Source organism: Salmo trutta, chromosome 26, assembly GCF_901001165.1.
Source record: "Salmo trutta chromosome 26, fSalTru1.1, whole genome shotgun sequence".
In the NCBI taxonomy this organism is placed as follows: domain Eukaryota; kingdom Metazoa; phylum Chordata; class Actinopteri; order Salmoniformes; family Salmonidae; genus Salmo; species Salmo trutta.
The window spans coordinates 10213815-10228218 of record NC_042982.1 but is presented as its reverse complement, the minus strand read 5'-3'; the positions used below and the strand labels follow the sequence as shown (position 1 = coordinate 10228218).

The 14404-nt window shown below is 41.7% G+C and overlaps 2 protein-coding genes across 3 annotated transcripts in view; both read right to left on the bottom strand.

The window, feature by feature from the left end:
• Positions 1–2878: 2878 nt before the first annotated feature.
• Positions 2879–11355, bottom strand: LOC115163070 (synaptosomal-associated protein 25). The gene is made up of 8 exons (XM_029714661.1): positions 11008–11355; positions 6335–6518; positions 5815–5856; positions 5529–5577; positions 4537–4648; positions 4091–4228; positions 3040–3184; positions 2879–2945 (listed from the first exon to the last, which is right to left on the bottom strand). Exons 2-8 carry the CDS (start codon positions 6416–6418, stop codon positions 2880–2882), a joined length of 636 nt encoding a protein of 211 aa, XP_029570521.1. The 5' UTR covers positions 6419–6518; positions 11008–11355; the 3' UTR covers position 2879.
• A 268-nt stretch (positions 11356–11623) lies between these two features.
• The window catches only part of LOC115163069 (calpain small subunit 1), a 5596-nt gene continuing 2815 nt past the window's right edge, over positions 11624–14404 (bottom strand). For both annotated transcript variants that reach the window (XM_029714659.1, XM_029714660.1), the window contains exons 7-11: positions 14145–14213; positions 13793–13871; positions 12326–12442; positions 12160–12218; positions 11624–12015 (exon numbers count right to left, since the gene is read on the bottom strand). In XM_029714659.1, coding sequence (XP_029570519.1) covers positions 11989–12015; positions 12160–12218; positions 12326–12442; positions 13793–13871; positions 14145–14213 — 351 coding nt within the window. In that variant the 3' untranslated portion in view covers positions 11624–11988. The remainder of the gene's footprint in view (positions 12016–12159; positions 12219–12325; positions 12443–13792; positions 13872–14144; positions 14214–14404) is intronic.

Below are 14404 nucleotides of genomic sequence, written 5' to 3'. Positions count from 1 at the left end.
TCCTTATATTAAGCAAACCATATGGCACAATTGTTCGTGTTTTTTAAATTTACGGATAGCCAGGGGCACACTCCAACACTCAGACATCATTCAAAAACAGAGCATTTGTGTTTAGTGAGTCCGCCAGATCAGGAGCAGTAAAGGTGACCAGGGAAGTTCTCTTGATAAGTGTAACGAGTACTTTTGGCTGTCAGGGAAAATGTAAGGAGTAAAAAGTACATAATTTTCTTTAGGAATGTAGTGAAGTAAAAGTTCTCAAAAATATAAATAATAAAGTGAAGTACAGATACCACCCAAAACTACTTAAGTAGTACCTTAAAGTATTTTTACTTAAGTACTTTACACCACTGGTATATATTACTGATTATGATTGCAGACAGAGCCCAGAGAATGGAATGGTGCAATATTGAATTAGTCATATTTTGATAAGTTGAATGCATGGGGATGTCCACGTCACCCAGAGATATGTCCATGCTGTAGAGATGCACCTAGCGAGCTGAAACTTCACTGTTGTAGGCATATTTCAGCTAGTGCTATCTAGACTTGCACTGGCAAACACATCCATTACATTAGCTACCTAAATGTGAAGTAAATTCAACTGAGGAGTAATAGAAAATGGAGACTTAAATTGAAAACGTGCAGGATACCCCTTTCCGGTTTCCCTGACTTATGTTTTTTTATACTGTGTTGTGCTTGTTCGGGTAACACTCCTCACAGGACGTTTGCTGTACATTTTTTGTTGGTGAGATGAAACTGCCAAAACTCTGAAAGGTATTATTGTATGTCAGAATTGCAACACAAGATTTGTTCAAGCTTAAAATGATATTCCGTAATCGTAACATGTTCACATTTGTTTCACGCATGGCTTTTCTAACAATTTACATATGGATTTTCTTACGATTGTAACGATACGTGCAGTACCAGTCAAAAGTTTGGACACACCTACTCATATTTTTACTATTTTCTACATTGTAGAATAATAGTGAAGAAATCAAAACTTTGAAATAACACATGGAATCATGTAGTAACCAAAAAAGTGTTAAACAAATCAAAATATATTTTAGATTCTTCAAAGTAGCCATCTTTTGCCTTAATGACAACTTTTCACACTCTTGGCATTCTGTCAACCAAGTTCATGAGGTAGTCACCTGGAATGCATTTCAATGAATAAGTGTGTCTTGCTAAAAGTCAATATGTGGAATTTCTTTCCTTCTTAATGTGTTTGAGGCAATCAGTTGTGTTGTGACAAGGTTTGGGTGGTATACAGAAGATAGCCCTATTTGGTAAAAGACCAAGTCCATATTATAGCAAGGTCGGCTCAAATAAGCAAAGAGAAACAACAGTCCATCATTGCTTTAATTAAGACATGAAAGTCAGTCAATACAGAACATTTCAAGAACTTTGAAAGTTTCTTCAAGTGCGGTTGCAAAAAACATCAAGCGCTATGACGAAACTGGCTCTCATGAGGACCGCCACAGGAAAGGAAGACCCAGAGTTACCTCTGCTGCAGAGAATAAGTTCATTAGAGTCACCAGCCTCAGAAATTGCAGCCCAAATAAATGCTTCACAGAGTTCAAGTAACAGACACATATCAACATCAACTGTTCAGAGGAGACTGTGTGAATCAGGCCTTCATGGTCAAATTGCTGCAAAGAAAACACTACTAAAGCCACTACACCAATAAGAAGAAGAGACTTTCTTGGGCCAAGAAACACGAGCAATGGACATTAGACTGGTGGAAATCTGTTCTTTGGTCTGATGAGTCCAAATGTGAGATTTTTGGTTCCAACCGCAGTGTCTTTGTGAGACGTGGAGTAGTTGAGCGGATGATCTCTACATGTGTGGTTCCCACCATGAAGCATGGAGGAGGAGGTGTGATGGTGCTTTGCTGGTGACACTGTAGGTGATTTATTTAGAATTCTAGGCACAGTTAACCAGCATGGCTACCACAGCATTCTGCAGTTATATGCCATCCCATCTGGTTTGCGCTTCGTGGGACTATCATTTGTTTTTCAACAGGACAATGACCCAACATACCTCCAGGCTGTGTAAGGGCTATTTAACCAAGAAGGAGAGTGATGGAGTGCTACATCAGATGATCTGGCCTCCACAATCACCTGACCTCAACCCAATTGAGATGGTTTGGGATGAGTTGGACCGACTGAAGGAAAAGCAGCCAACAAGTGCTCAGCATATGTGGGAACTCCTTCAAGACTGTTGGAGAAGCATTTTCCTCATGAAACTGGTTAAGAGAATGCCAAGAGTGTGCAAATCTGTCATTACGGCAAAGGGTGGCTACTTTGAAGAATATCTGGTTACTACATGATTCCAATAGTTTTGATGTCTTCACTATTATTCTACAATGTAGAAAATAGTAAAAATAAAGAAAAGCCCTTGAATGAGTAGGTGTGACCAAACTGTTCACTGGTACTGTACGTTCAATCTTATGGCAGGTATCTGGCTCCATAGAGGATGGGCATTGAAAGAGGACCAGAGGGAGGATGGTGAAAGAGTGAAGGGGATGTGTATCTAGTTTCTAGAAAATAATCTAGCCAACATGGCAGTAGTGTGGTACAGGCTGGGTATCTGGGTACCAGTCTCTGTAGCGTTCCACTTGTACTCTTTTTTTGTCATGTGGCATATGACATGGAGTACAAAGAGTGGAATGTAATAGCTGAACAGAGACTGCTAAACAGGCTAGGGTTAATGTATAGCCAGGTATGAATAATGATGTGTACCCTGCTGCTCAGGCTTTAGGATAAGGCATGCACGATCATTTGGCAGATTTTCTATGTGGGTGAACGGTCACTGAACGCATATTGGCACAGAACGACAGGGAGTTGATTCGATCACACAGCAGAGATGGACAATCTTCCTCTTTATCTCTTCATTAGATTGTTAGCTTTCTGATTGGCAGCATCGATGCGGGATACATTGAGAATGGCCTGTAGAAACAACACATTAGATAAATGTTCAATAAGAATTGGTCATCTATTGTTATTGAATAAATAGCTGTATGGCAGGTACTATAGGACTGACCTTGCCCTGAATGCGGTCAATCTGGACATTCTGCGTGTCGATCTCATTGCCCATGTCCAGTGCCATGCTCTTCAGGTTGCCTATAATGCTGCCTACATGTCCCAGATTCTCCTCCATCTCATCTTCACGTGCATCATTTGTCACCCTGACAGAAAGACAAGACAAAAATACAGATAAAGAGAAAACACACCGACAGAATGTAGAATTTGCAGATGTCAGTTTGTACATTTAACAAAAGTTTCAGTACATCATTGTTTTTGGAAGGCGTGTTCTCCCTGCATGCAGGGAGGGGCATAGGTTTGTATAAATGTCCTCTGTTTGGCCAGGTGCTCCTACCACACATGACAGGTGACTGGTTCTATATGTCAATGTGTTATAGACAAGAGTAAATATCCCCGGCTGACACACACAGCCTCTGTTAGGTACACAGTCCTTGGAGCTATAAATGAGCAAGTATTTGCAATGGCCAAATTCATCAGAAAATACTTGTAAACCAAAAAATATGTGCAGGCTGCATCAGAGAGTTCAAGGTCTTTTTCTGGATCAAAAAAAGGCTTAGGTGGTTGTTGTGTCGGAAAGGATCTTTGTGTTTTAATGCCAATTTCTAGCAATTTTACACATTTTTCCATCGACCTGAGAGAAATGTTGCAGTTTCAAAGATAATTTCCTGCAATTCTATACATTCTGCTATGAAGCTCATTGAACATTTAGCAGTTTTAAAGCTAATTTGTGTGTTCTTATGCTCAAACATTACAATGAAATCTAAACTCCTGAATTCATAATTTTTGTCTATTAAAATTAATTAATTAAAAATTAGTTTATTTTTATTTTTTTTACACTGTTTGGAATTAGTGGCCCAATACTTTTCTATGGAGAAAAAAATTTGAATTATTAGACCATATCCATAATGGTGTGATATAGGCCTACTGTATGTGTGTACAACAATAATAAGCTGTCGTTCTCTTAGAAATAGTGAGGGCATGTGCACGTCTTTGAGTATTGGGATTTGTTGCCTTGCTATTGGGGTTGTCATGCCATTGACCATTATTACTTGCTTATGTAGCCTCCACTCATGATCATCTGCTCTCTCTCATCCACCACGCGTGAGGACGGCTGGCCGGACACCACCCCATCCTGGTTGTTCCCCCACACCTTCTTATAGGCCCCACTCTCCTCAAAGTCCTTCAGCCTATGCAGAGGCACACAGGACAGAGCACATCACACAGCCATACACACACATTTTCATATCCCAGTACATTGTGTTAACTCAAGAGTACAACAAAGGGTCACCTGCATGAAATAAACAAAACTCCTGATCTAAGCCCTGACGTGTTGAAGAAGGAAGTAAGAGACAAGCCAAGCAAGAAGGAGTCTTATGCGTAGCAACTGGCAAACAAACTGTAAAGACCAGCACACAGACATGCACATTAATACTTGAGGAAGGAACCATGTTTTCCCCATCTGCTCCTGACGCTCATGACCCCTCCCACCACCTACTTATCACAGGAACACAGACCGCAGCATTTGCCCAGGTCTGTGAGGTTCTTCTCAGCCTCCTTCATATCCGAGTTGATCTGGTCCAGGCCCTCCTCAATCCGCTCCAGTTGCTCTGGACAACGCAAAACGTGAGGGAAGGGTAGGAATGGGAGAGGTGGAGGAAAGTGGGGAGAATGAGGGAGAACGTAATATAACACAAAACTGTTCTATCACCAAAGCCCCCAACTGACAAAGGAAAGCCAGCGGTCAAGCATAATGCAATTGCGCAACTATGGTATGTGCAAACCCCAAAACTGAGAACAGGACACAAATGATTTAATAATGGTACACACAAGTCCATAAAATGCCTGGTATTGTGTGAGTAGAAGATGTACTGTTTGTGAAATATAAATGTTTTGGGACATGACCATCATTTTCTTGTAGTTAACTTTGCTGCAGACTTCTAGTCACCCAATCTCATAACGGAACAAAACAAAAACAGACACAAAATGAATCATGGACTGGAGCAGAGGCCGGATGGATAGACAGACAGACTGTCTGGTTGCCGGTTGGCCTGACGGGCACTCAGGTGACACACAGATGACAGGTGTCCTCAGAGCAGGGCAGACCTACTTGATGCGGGGCCAGATGCACAGGCCACAACACTTGGCCATGTCAGTGAGGTTTTTCTCAGCCTCTTTCATATCCTTGTTGATTTGATCCATCCCCTCATCGATGCGGTCCAGTTGCTCTGCCCATATGGGGCAGGTGGGGAGCATGAGTAGGGTGGATAGGAGAGACACAGGAGGGAAAACACACATACAGTACATACACACAAAAGCAGACACACACATAGCCTACACACATCTAGTATACTGACAGAAACACGAGCACCCACTTATGTATATACATACAAGAACAAGGACCCTCTAAGGTTTCTGTTGTAAGATTGACATTGATGTGTCCACATCTTCCAATGGGAGAAAATGATTATATAACATCCATTTCATTACCTCCTTGTTCGTCCAGCATGACCAGGGCCCGGATTCCTGAATCTTTGCTCTGTTGAGATCAGAAATGGCATTAGATTAGATTCACCATAATGTTGCTTTAATGTTCATGATTTTTGCATTGAATAAAATGAAGACTCTTCAGTTAAAGGACTGAATGAAGTTCATTATCGGTAGGCTGCCAAAAGAAATCAACTAGAGATACTGTGATTATAATGACGATGATGTGTCATTATTAGGGCTTGGTCAACAGAGGCAGAGTGAGTGACAGGTGCAGAGTCTCCCATACCTCCTCTACTAGCTGCATCATACGACGGGTACTCTCCAGGGACTGGATGAGGAAGGTCAGAGAGACAGGACACAATTAGAGGATTTAGTTACCTTAGATACAGTACTAGAAACATAAACAGACTCATTTCAGTGGTCTGTGTGCCAAGAATGTGTTTGTACAGAATGCTGGGGCCTTTCTCCAGGGAATTTCCTGATGCTGAAGTAATTGGACTGGGAATTGGCTGTGATGTGCAGTAAGTAACCTTTACCCAAGGGGAAAACCCTCTGGGAGAGCGGCTTAGGGTGATGTCACTGTGTAATCTCTCAATATTGCAACTCTGAAAACAATGCCCGGGTATGGCAGGTAACCTTTTCTATAGCTCCTGGCATGATTTACCTTTTATCGTGGGGGCCAATGGTCAACAGCCAACGGCTATGGGGAAATTGTGTATTGATCTTAAAAAGTGCAACTGAACCTTCTGTTGTTGCTATTTCAAAGTTAAAGAAGTTAGTGCTCTTGAGATGATATGTGACATTACCTCATCTGTCACCTGGTTGGCCCTCCTTTGCAGCTCCTCTTGCTCTGTCCTCACAGGCGTGTCGGCAGCCATCTTGCATGACATCTGCAGAAGCCGCGGAAGGACAGCACAGTCTGTCTGGTTTGCTCAGGAGCCTCTTTCCCAAGAAGCAAGGCTAGTGCATCAGGTGGCTTTGACACCAGTCCTGGTAAAGACAATGAAAACAGTGCAACAGTGCAGAGCTCTTTATGGGCAGTTTTTGTACAGAGTACAGTAATTTGAAAATCTAGGCAATATCACCCAGAAAATGTCCCCTCTAATTACCCATTGCTCTTTGAGTGAGCTTGAGGACATGGAACAATACTATTAAGGATACATAGGATCAGTCATGATTTCAACATGATCTGGTGGTTCAACTCTGTGGCTACACAGCCTTTCTCTCGGGCGCCATTGGAGCCCCATAGTTCTGAAAACCTGAATATTTGCAATTGGCATGTCAGTTTGATTACTGAATTTTATACCCTGCTTGATTTATCCTCACCCCTCTTCATCCCCACTCGACTCTGTGCCTCTACTGCCTATCCTTTCAGATCATATTCCATTCATTGCTTAACATAATTAGTGCCCATTTCACAAAACCTCTCTTGTTCCTCAGACTCTTACACCTACAGTACATGCATCTCACCTACACTCCTTCCATTCTGTTGTGAGGGAGTCGAGGTGACAGTGCACCATGCAGCAGCCTCCTTATAATTACCATTAATCACCACCTGCCTCACCCAGGCAACACGCTGAGAGACAAGAGGAGAGGGAGAGAAAGAAATGGAGAGAGAAAAAGAGGGAGAGGTGGAGGAGGGAGGAAGACAGAAGGAAAGAAAAGAGACAACCAGAACTAACAACAGTATGTTTTGTCTGGGAATGAAGGGCTGTAAAGATTGTGACACGTACTGTATATATGATGACGGTTAGAAGTTGTTGTGTAAGGATGGGTGCACCTCAGCCACGCTCAAGGTTCTAAACGATATCATAACCGCCATCGATAAAAGACAGTACTGTACAGCCATCTTCATCGACCTGGCCAAGGCTTTCGACTCTGTCAATCACCGCATTCTTATCGGCAGACTCAAAAGCCTTGGTTTCTCAAATGACTGCATCGCCTGGTTCACCAACTACTTCTCAGATCGAGTTCAGTGTGTCAAATCGGAGGGCCTGTTGTCCGGACCTCTGGCAGTCTCTATGGGGGTGCCACAGGGTTCAATTCTCGGGCCGACTCTTTTCTCTGTATACATCAATGATGTGGCTCTTGCTGCTGGTGATTCTCTGATCCACCTCTACGCAGACGACACCATTCTGTATACTTCTGGCCCTTCTTTGGACACTGTGTTAACAAACCTCCAGACGAGCTTCAATGCCGTACAACACTCCTTCCGTGGCCTCCAACTGCTCTTAAATGCAAGTGAAACTAAATGCATGCTCTTCAACCGATCGCTGCCTGCACCCGCCCGCCTTTCTAGCATCACTACTCTGGACAGCTCTGACTTAGAATATGCGGACACCAACAAATACCTAGGTGTCTGGTTAGACTAAACTCTCCTTCCAGACTCACATTAAGAATCTCCAATCCAAAATTAAATCTAGAATCGGCTTCCTATTTCGCAACAAAGCATCCTTCACTCATGCTGCCAAACATACCCTCGTAAAACTGACTATCCTACCAATCCTTGACTTCGGCGATGTCATTTACAAAATAGCCTCCAACACTCTACTCAGCAAATTGGATGTAGTCTATCACAGTGCCATCCATTTTGTCACCAAAGCCCCATATACTACCCACCACTGCAACCTGTATGCTCTCGTTGGCTGGCCCTCGCTTCAAATTCGTTGCCAAACCCACTGGCTCCAGGTCATCTATAAGTCTTTGCTGGGTAAAGCCCCGCCTTATCTCAGCTCACTGGTCACCATAGCAGCACCCACCCGTAGCACGCACTCCAGCAGGTATACTTCACTGGTTATCCCCAAAGCCAACTTCTCCTTTGGCCGCCTTTCCTTCCAGTTCTCTGCTGCCAATGACTGGAACGAATTGCACAAATCACTGAATCCGGAGTCTTATATCTCCCTCACTAACTTTAAGCATCAGCTGTCAGAGCAGTTTACCGATTATTGCACCTGTACACAGCCCATCTGTAAATAGCCCACCAAACTACCTCATCCCCATATTGTTACTTTTTTTTGCTCCATTGCACCCCAGTATCTCTACTTGCACATTCATGTTCTGCACATCTATCACTCCAGTGTTTAATTGTAAAATTGTAATTATTTCGCCACTATGGCCTATTTATTGCCTTACCTCCCTAATCTTACTACATTTGCACACACTGTATATAGATGTTTCTATTGTGTTATTGACTGTTCGTTTGTTTATCCCATGTGTAACTGTGTTGTTTGTGGCGCACTGCTTTGCTTTATCTTGGCCAGGTCGTAGTTGTAAATGAAAACTTGTTCTCAACTGAACTGCCTGGTTAACCTCTATGGGCTAGGTGGGATGTCACCGTCCCACTCTATTCAACAGCCAGTGGAACCGCGTGGCGCGAAATACAAAACCTCAAAAATGCAATAATTTCAATTGTTCAAACATATGACTATTTTACACCATTTGAAAGATAAGACTCTCATTAATCTAACCACATTGTCCGATTTGGTCTCGTGGTCTTGTGAACGCGCATCTCCAATCTCTTTGTCACCAGGCAGTCCACTGACAAACTGTCAGTGGACTGCTACTATACTCTGCCCAGAGACAGGAGACGCCTCAATCAGCTTTCTGAGAGCCAATGGAAGCCTTAGAAAGTGCAACGTAACCCCACGGATACTGTAGTTTTGATAGAGAACCAAATGAAGAATTTCAAATTCGCAGACAGGTCACTTCCTGCTTGGAATTTTCTCAGGTTTTTGCCTCATATGAGTTCTGTTATACTCACAGACACCATTCAAACAGTTTTAGAAACTTCAGAGTGTTTTCTATCCAAATCTACTAATACTATGCAAATATTTGACTCTGGGCCCGAGTATTAGGCCGTTTACTCTGGGCACGCTTTTCATCCGAAATCAAAAATACTGCCCCCTATACCTTGACAGGTTAAATAAAGATAACATTTTAAAAACTATAAATAAATAAAAGGATGCCCACATGAAAAATTGGTTTTCTGTGGAGTCACACCTGGAATGAGACTTTGAGAACTTTGAACCAGAGCTGTTTTATCTCAGTGCAGATTTCCTGTCTCCTGCCCTTGATTCAATGAGCACTGTATCTGCTGTACCAGATAGACAGATGAGTGAGACAGACAATACATCTCAACCAAAGGCTTCCTGTTGCACTCCCACTGACCCACCTACGCATCACATCGTTGATGGTCATGACATCCATTTTGACAACTCATGAGGGAGACATATAACAGGGTTGCCTATCTTTCAGACACAGAACTTACTCAATTAAAAAAAGCTGTGAAGTATTGTGTGCGACACGTGCCTGATTTCGTATGCTTAAATAGAAGAACAGAACAAATTTAAAAGAAAGTCAGAGTCCCAATCAACACAGTTATAGGACAAGCAGAGGTAGTTGGTTAGGGTGTTCTCATAACACGTTTGAGGAATGAATAAAACAGAAGCATTGAAATGAGACAAGCATGCTGATTCATATCTTAGCCATGGGGAAAATTGGCACCTTTTTGGCACGTTTTTGATGCCTTTTAAAAGGCTGATTAAGAGGTAGTGTAGCGTGTATTATTATCTTCCATGAGTGCACAGTTGCTTGATGAAGTGCAAGTTGTCATGCCACCCACCAACCCCCCTGTAACCTACACTAAAGGAGACCCCTGGCCATGCTCTATAAACTGAGTGACCACTATGGATGAATAGCCTATGTACATTACATAACCAATGCCTAACCTATCTGAAGGGACATATCTGAATATTTGATTTCCCTCAAATTCAACAGATGACAAACTTGTGAAAGTATCATACAGTATCTGATTCTGAACACAACGTGTGTGTTTGTTTGACAACATGTGTGTTTGCCAACACGCTCAGAGCTATATATTCCTCTAACGTTAACCTGCTGTAAATGTCAACCTGCATTGCCCCTGAAAAGGGCAGCGGTGAGTGTCCACAGCTTGACATGTTTTCTGACATCATGGATCATGGCTACCCACTGAAGAGGACTGCCACCACAGTAATTACCACTGATGAGTAAATACCATTAATTCTACACCCCTACTAGAATAATAATCTACCCCCTACACTAAAACACTAATAAGACAATATGATGTTATAAAAACATGTTTTCAAGAAGAGCATTGATAACCTCATCAAGGACTGGGCAGCTACAAGAAATGGGAGGATTCAGCACATTGTGTTTCATGAGACCTATTATTGCAATGTTTACATAGTATCAAGTAACATGCACGTTTCTTTACATCACGACTAGATACTTATATTTTTGATTTTGTATATAACTTTCACAAACTTATCAAACAGTGGATTTAGCCAGTCTTTGTTGTAACTCTTTTAGGCCGTAAATAAATAGATAAACAGTGTTGATGCGATGGGTCAAGCTTAGCCTCCACATAGCCTATATTATAAAATAAAATGCACTTACGTCTATAAAGTGATAAACACAGTTAAATCGCCTCTAAACTTACCTTTAACTTACAGTATATGAGTGGTCGTGTTTGCCTCAACTTTGCCCAACAATCCACTGGAACATCCGTCACCTGTTTGTTCATTGATCTACCCGGTCCCTCAGCATCATCTCGAAGGTTTTTGTTCCTTTCTTCCAGAACCGCTCTGCCCCCAGGTAAGTCCGATGACACGCCCCGATTACCACCCGCTCACCCAATTGGTGGCTGACTTCGATCTTACGCCCTGACGAGTGGTCTCTCATTTTATTGGTTCTAGTCCTTCCTCCGAGATCACGCCCCCTTGAACAGCCGCTCTCTCGTTGCTCTGGAAACGGCCCGTGTACCTGGGCACGTCATCAGCCACTGTTCTGTGTGCTTCTCCTTTTGCCCATGCAGTGTGTAAATAAAGTTAATAGGCAGCAAAGATTCGGCTATTAGTCGGCAGAGGTGGAAGTTAAGAGTGATGAATAACTGAATAACAATCAACTTTATTATTGACTTGGTTTGTAAAAGTCAGTCAAAAAAACTACAATAAAACAAAAATCTTAAAGTTATCTACAAACACATGAGAGAACATTTCTTTAATGAGCAAAAAGCAGAACATTTAGAAATTGTAATAAATGAGATGAGCTGCAAGTACTAGGTAATATTGCCCCTTTATTGAGCACTAGAATTTATATATTACATTACATAGCAGTATGGAATGTTTGACCAAGTGTGTTGCTGGAAAAAAGGAAAACAGAAAACTTAAAAATATTTGGAAAATAGAAAGGTAATTGAGTTTGGCCTATTGGACAGGTGTTGCTGCAATGCTGCCATCTAGTGATGAATTGACTGAACATTCATGACTAAATGACGTACGAACGTCTGTAAACAATAATAACAATGGTAATATGAAATAAAAATCTTAAATAAGAGAGAGAGAGAGAGAGAGAGAGAGAGAGAGAGAGAGAGCTAAATGAAGAGATTAATGTAGAATTTTTGTAGGCTTTCCTTGATGTTTTATGAGTACATGGTCAACTGAAGCCACTGCGGAGAAAGCAGAACACAATAAGAGGTGTGGTTATTTAGGTCTAATTTCAGTTCCTATATCCAGTCATTAATCTTTAAAAATGTCCCTAACCCTAAACACAACATTTAAATTCAAAGAGCAAATAGTGAAAAATAATTTACCTCCTGGATGTTGACTTTGATAGTTCCATTATTATCTTTGTCCAGAGTCTTGAAAGCTCCTGAAAATGCACAAAACACTATTACTGAAGGGTAATGAAAAGGAAATAGTCTGAAATCAAGAACATAATCGGACTGAGCAGGGGATCATTGAGGATCAGTCACTTACGACACATGGCGTCCAGTCTGACCAGGCACCCAATGTAGTTGTCAAAGTCCATGTTGCCCTGTTCATCACTGTACCTGCGGACGATCAACTGGAAGAGCTGGTCGTTGAGAGGGAAGCCTGCACATGGACATAACAGGAGAGAGACACCAATGAGACCAAACACATATATGCAGGAACAAGCTGGCTTTCATCAGTTGTCATGACTGTTTGTTGTCACTGTTACAAGGGCCTTATGATGACAAAGATACGCTGTGTACTACTCCCTTCACAGAACAGCGTAAACTGGCTCTAACCAGAATATAAAGAGGAGTGGGAGGCCCCGGTGCACAACTGAGCAAGAGGACAAGTCCCTTAGAGTGTGTAGTTTGAGAAACAGACGCCTCAGAAGTTCTCAACTGGCAGCTTCATTAAATACTACCCGCAAAACACCAGTCTCAACGTCAACAGTGAAGAGGCGACTCTGGGATGCTGGCCTTCTAGGCAGAGTTGCAAAGAAAAAAGCCATATCTCAGACTGGCCAATAAAATAAAAGATTAAGATGGGCAAAAGAACACAGACACTGAACAGAGGAACTCTGCCTAGAAGGCCAGCATCCCGGAGTTGCCTCTTCACTGTTGACGTTGAGACTGGTGTTTTGCGGGTACTATTTAATGAAGCTGCCAGTTGAGAACTTCTGAGGCGTCTGTTTCCCAAACTAGACACTCTAAGGTACTTGTCCTCTTGGTCAGTTGTGCACCGGGGCCTCCCACTCCTCTTTATATTCTGGTTAGAGCCAGTTTGCGCTGTTCTGTGAAGGGAGTAGTACACAGCGTTGTACGAGATCTTCAGTTTCTTGGCAATTTCTCGCATGGAATAGCCTTCATTTATCAGAACAAGAATAGACTGACGAGTTTCAGAAGAAAGTGCTTTGTTTCTGGCCATTTTGAGCCTGTAATCCAACCCACAAATGCTGATGCTCCAGATCCTCAACTAGTCTAAAGAAGGCCAGTTGTATTGCTTCTTTAATCAGAACAACAGTTTTCAGTTGTGCTAACATAATTGCAAAAGGGTTTTCTAATGATCAATTAGCCTTTTAAAATGACAAACTTGGATTAGCTACCACAACGTGCCATTGGAACACAGGAGTGATGGTTGCTGATAATGGGCCTCTGTACACCTATGTAGATATTTCATTAGAAATCAGCTGTTTCCAGCTACAATAGTCATTTACAACATGAACAATGTCTACACTGTATTTCTAATCAATTTGATGTTTTTTAATGGACAAAAAATTGCTTTTCTTTCAAAAACAAGGACATTTGTAAGTGACTCAAAACTTTTGAACGTTAGTGTATATGCAGGAACAAGCTAGCTTTTATCAGTTATCATGACTGTCTGTTGTCACTGTTATGACACTGTTATAAAGGCCTTATGATGACAAAGAAATATGCATTTCCATGTTTCGGTTCTCATGATCTCTGAGCTCACCTGCAGCTTTGAAGGCAGCGGGAAGCTCTTGTGAGAAGATGAGCCCTGAGCGATCTGCGTCATTTGATATGTAGATGCACTGAATCAGAACGGAAATAAGGTTACACAAGAGGTCAAAGTTCACAGCACCTTTAATTAAGAGTGTATTAACATAACATTTATAAAACAACATTCTTACATTAATGGAGTAAGAGGACTGTTGGAAGTTGTACGGGGTGTTATATGAATTTCTTGCAAATGCATGTAAATCATTTCTAGCTCAAGGCAAACGTTTCACGGAAATGTCCATCATTTCACACAATTGTTCAAACAGTGCCGATTGTCAAAAATGTGACAAGAGGACTGAACTCACCTGCCATTTCTTGATGTTGTTCCATAAATACTTGAACTCATGGAAACCTAGCTTTCCTGTGCTGTCGCTCTGTGTGCTCAGGGTTAAGGTAAAACTTAATATCAACTACTCTGATAGTTTAGAATAGTATAGTATAGTATAGTATAGTATAGTATAGTATAGTATAGTATAGTATAGTATAGTACAGTATAGTATAGTATAGTATAGTATAGTATAGTATAGTATAGTATAGTATAGTATAGTATAGTATAGTATAGTAT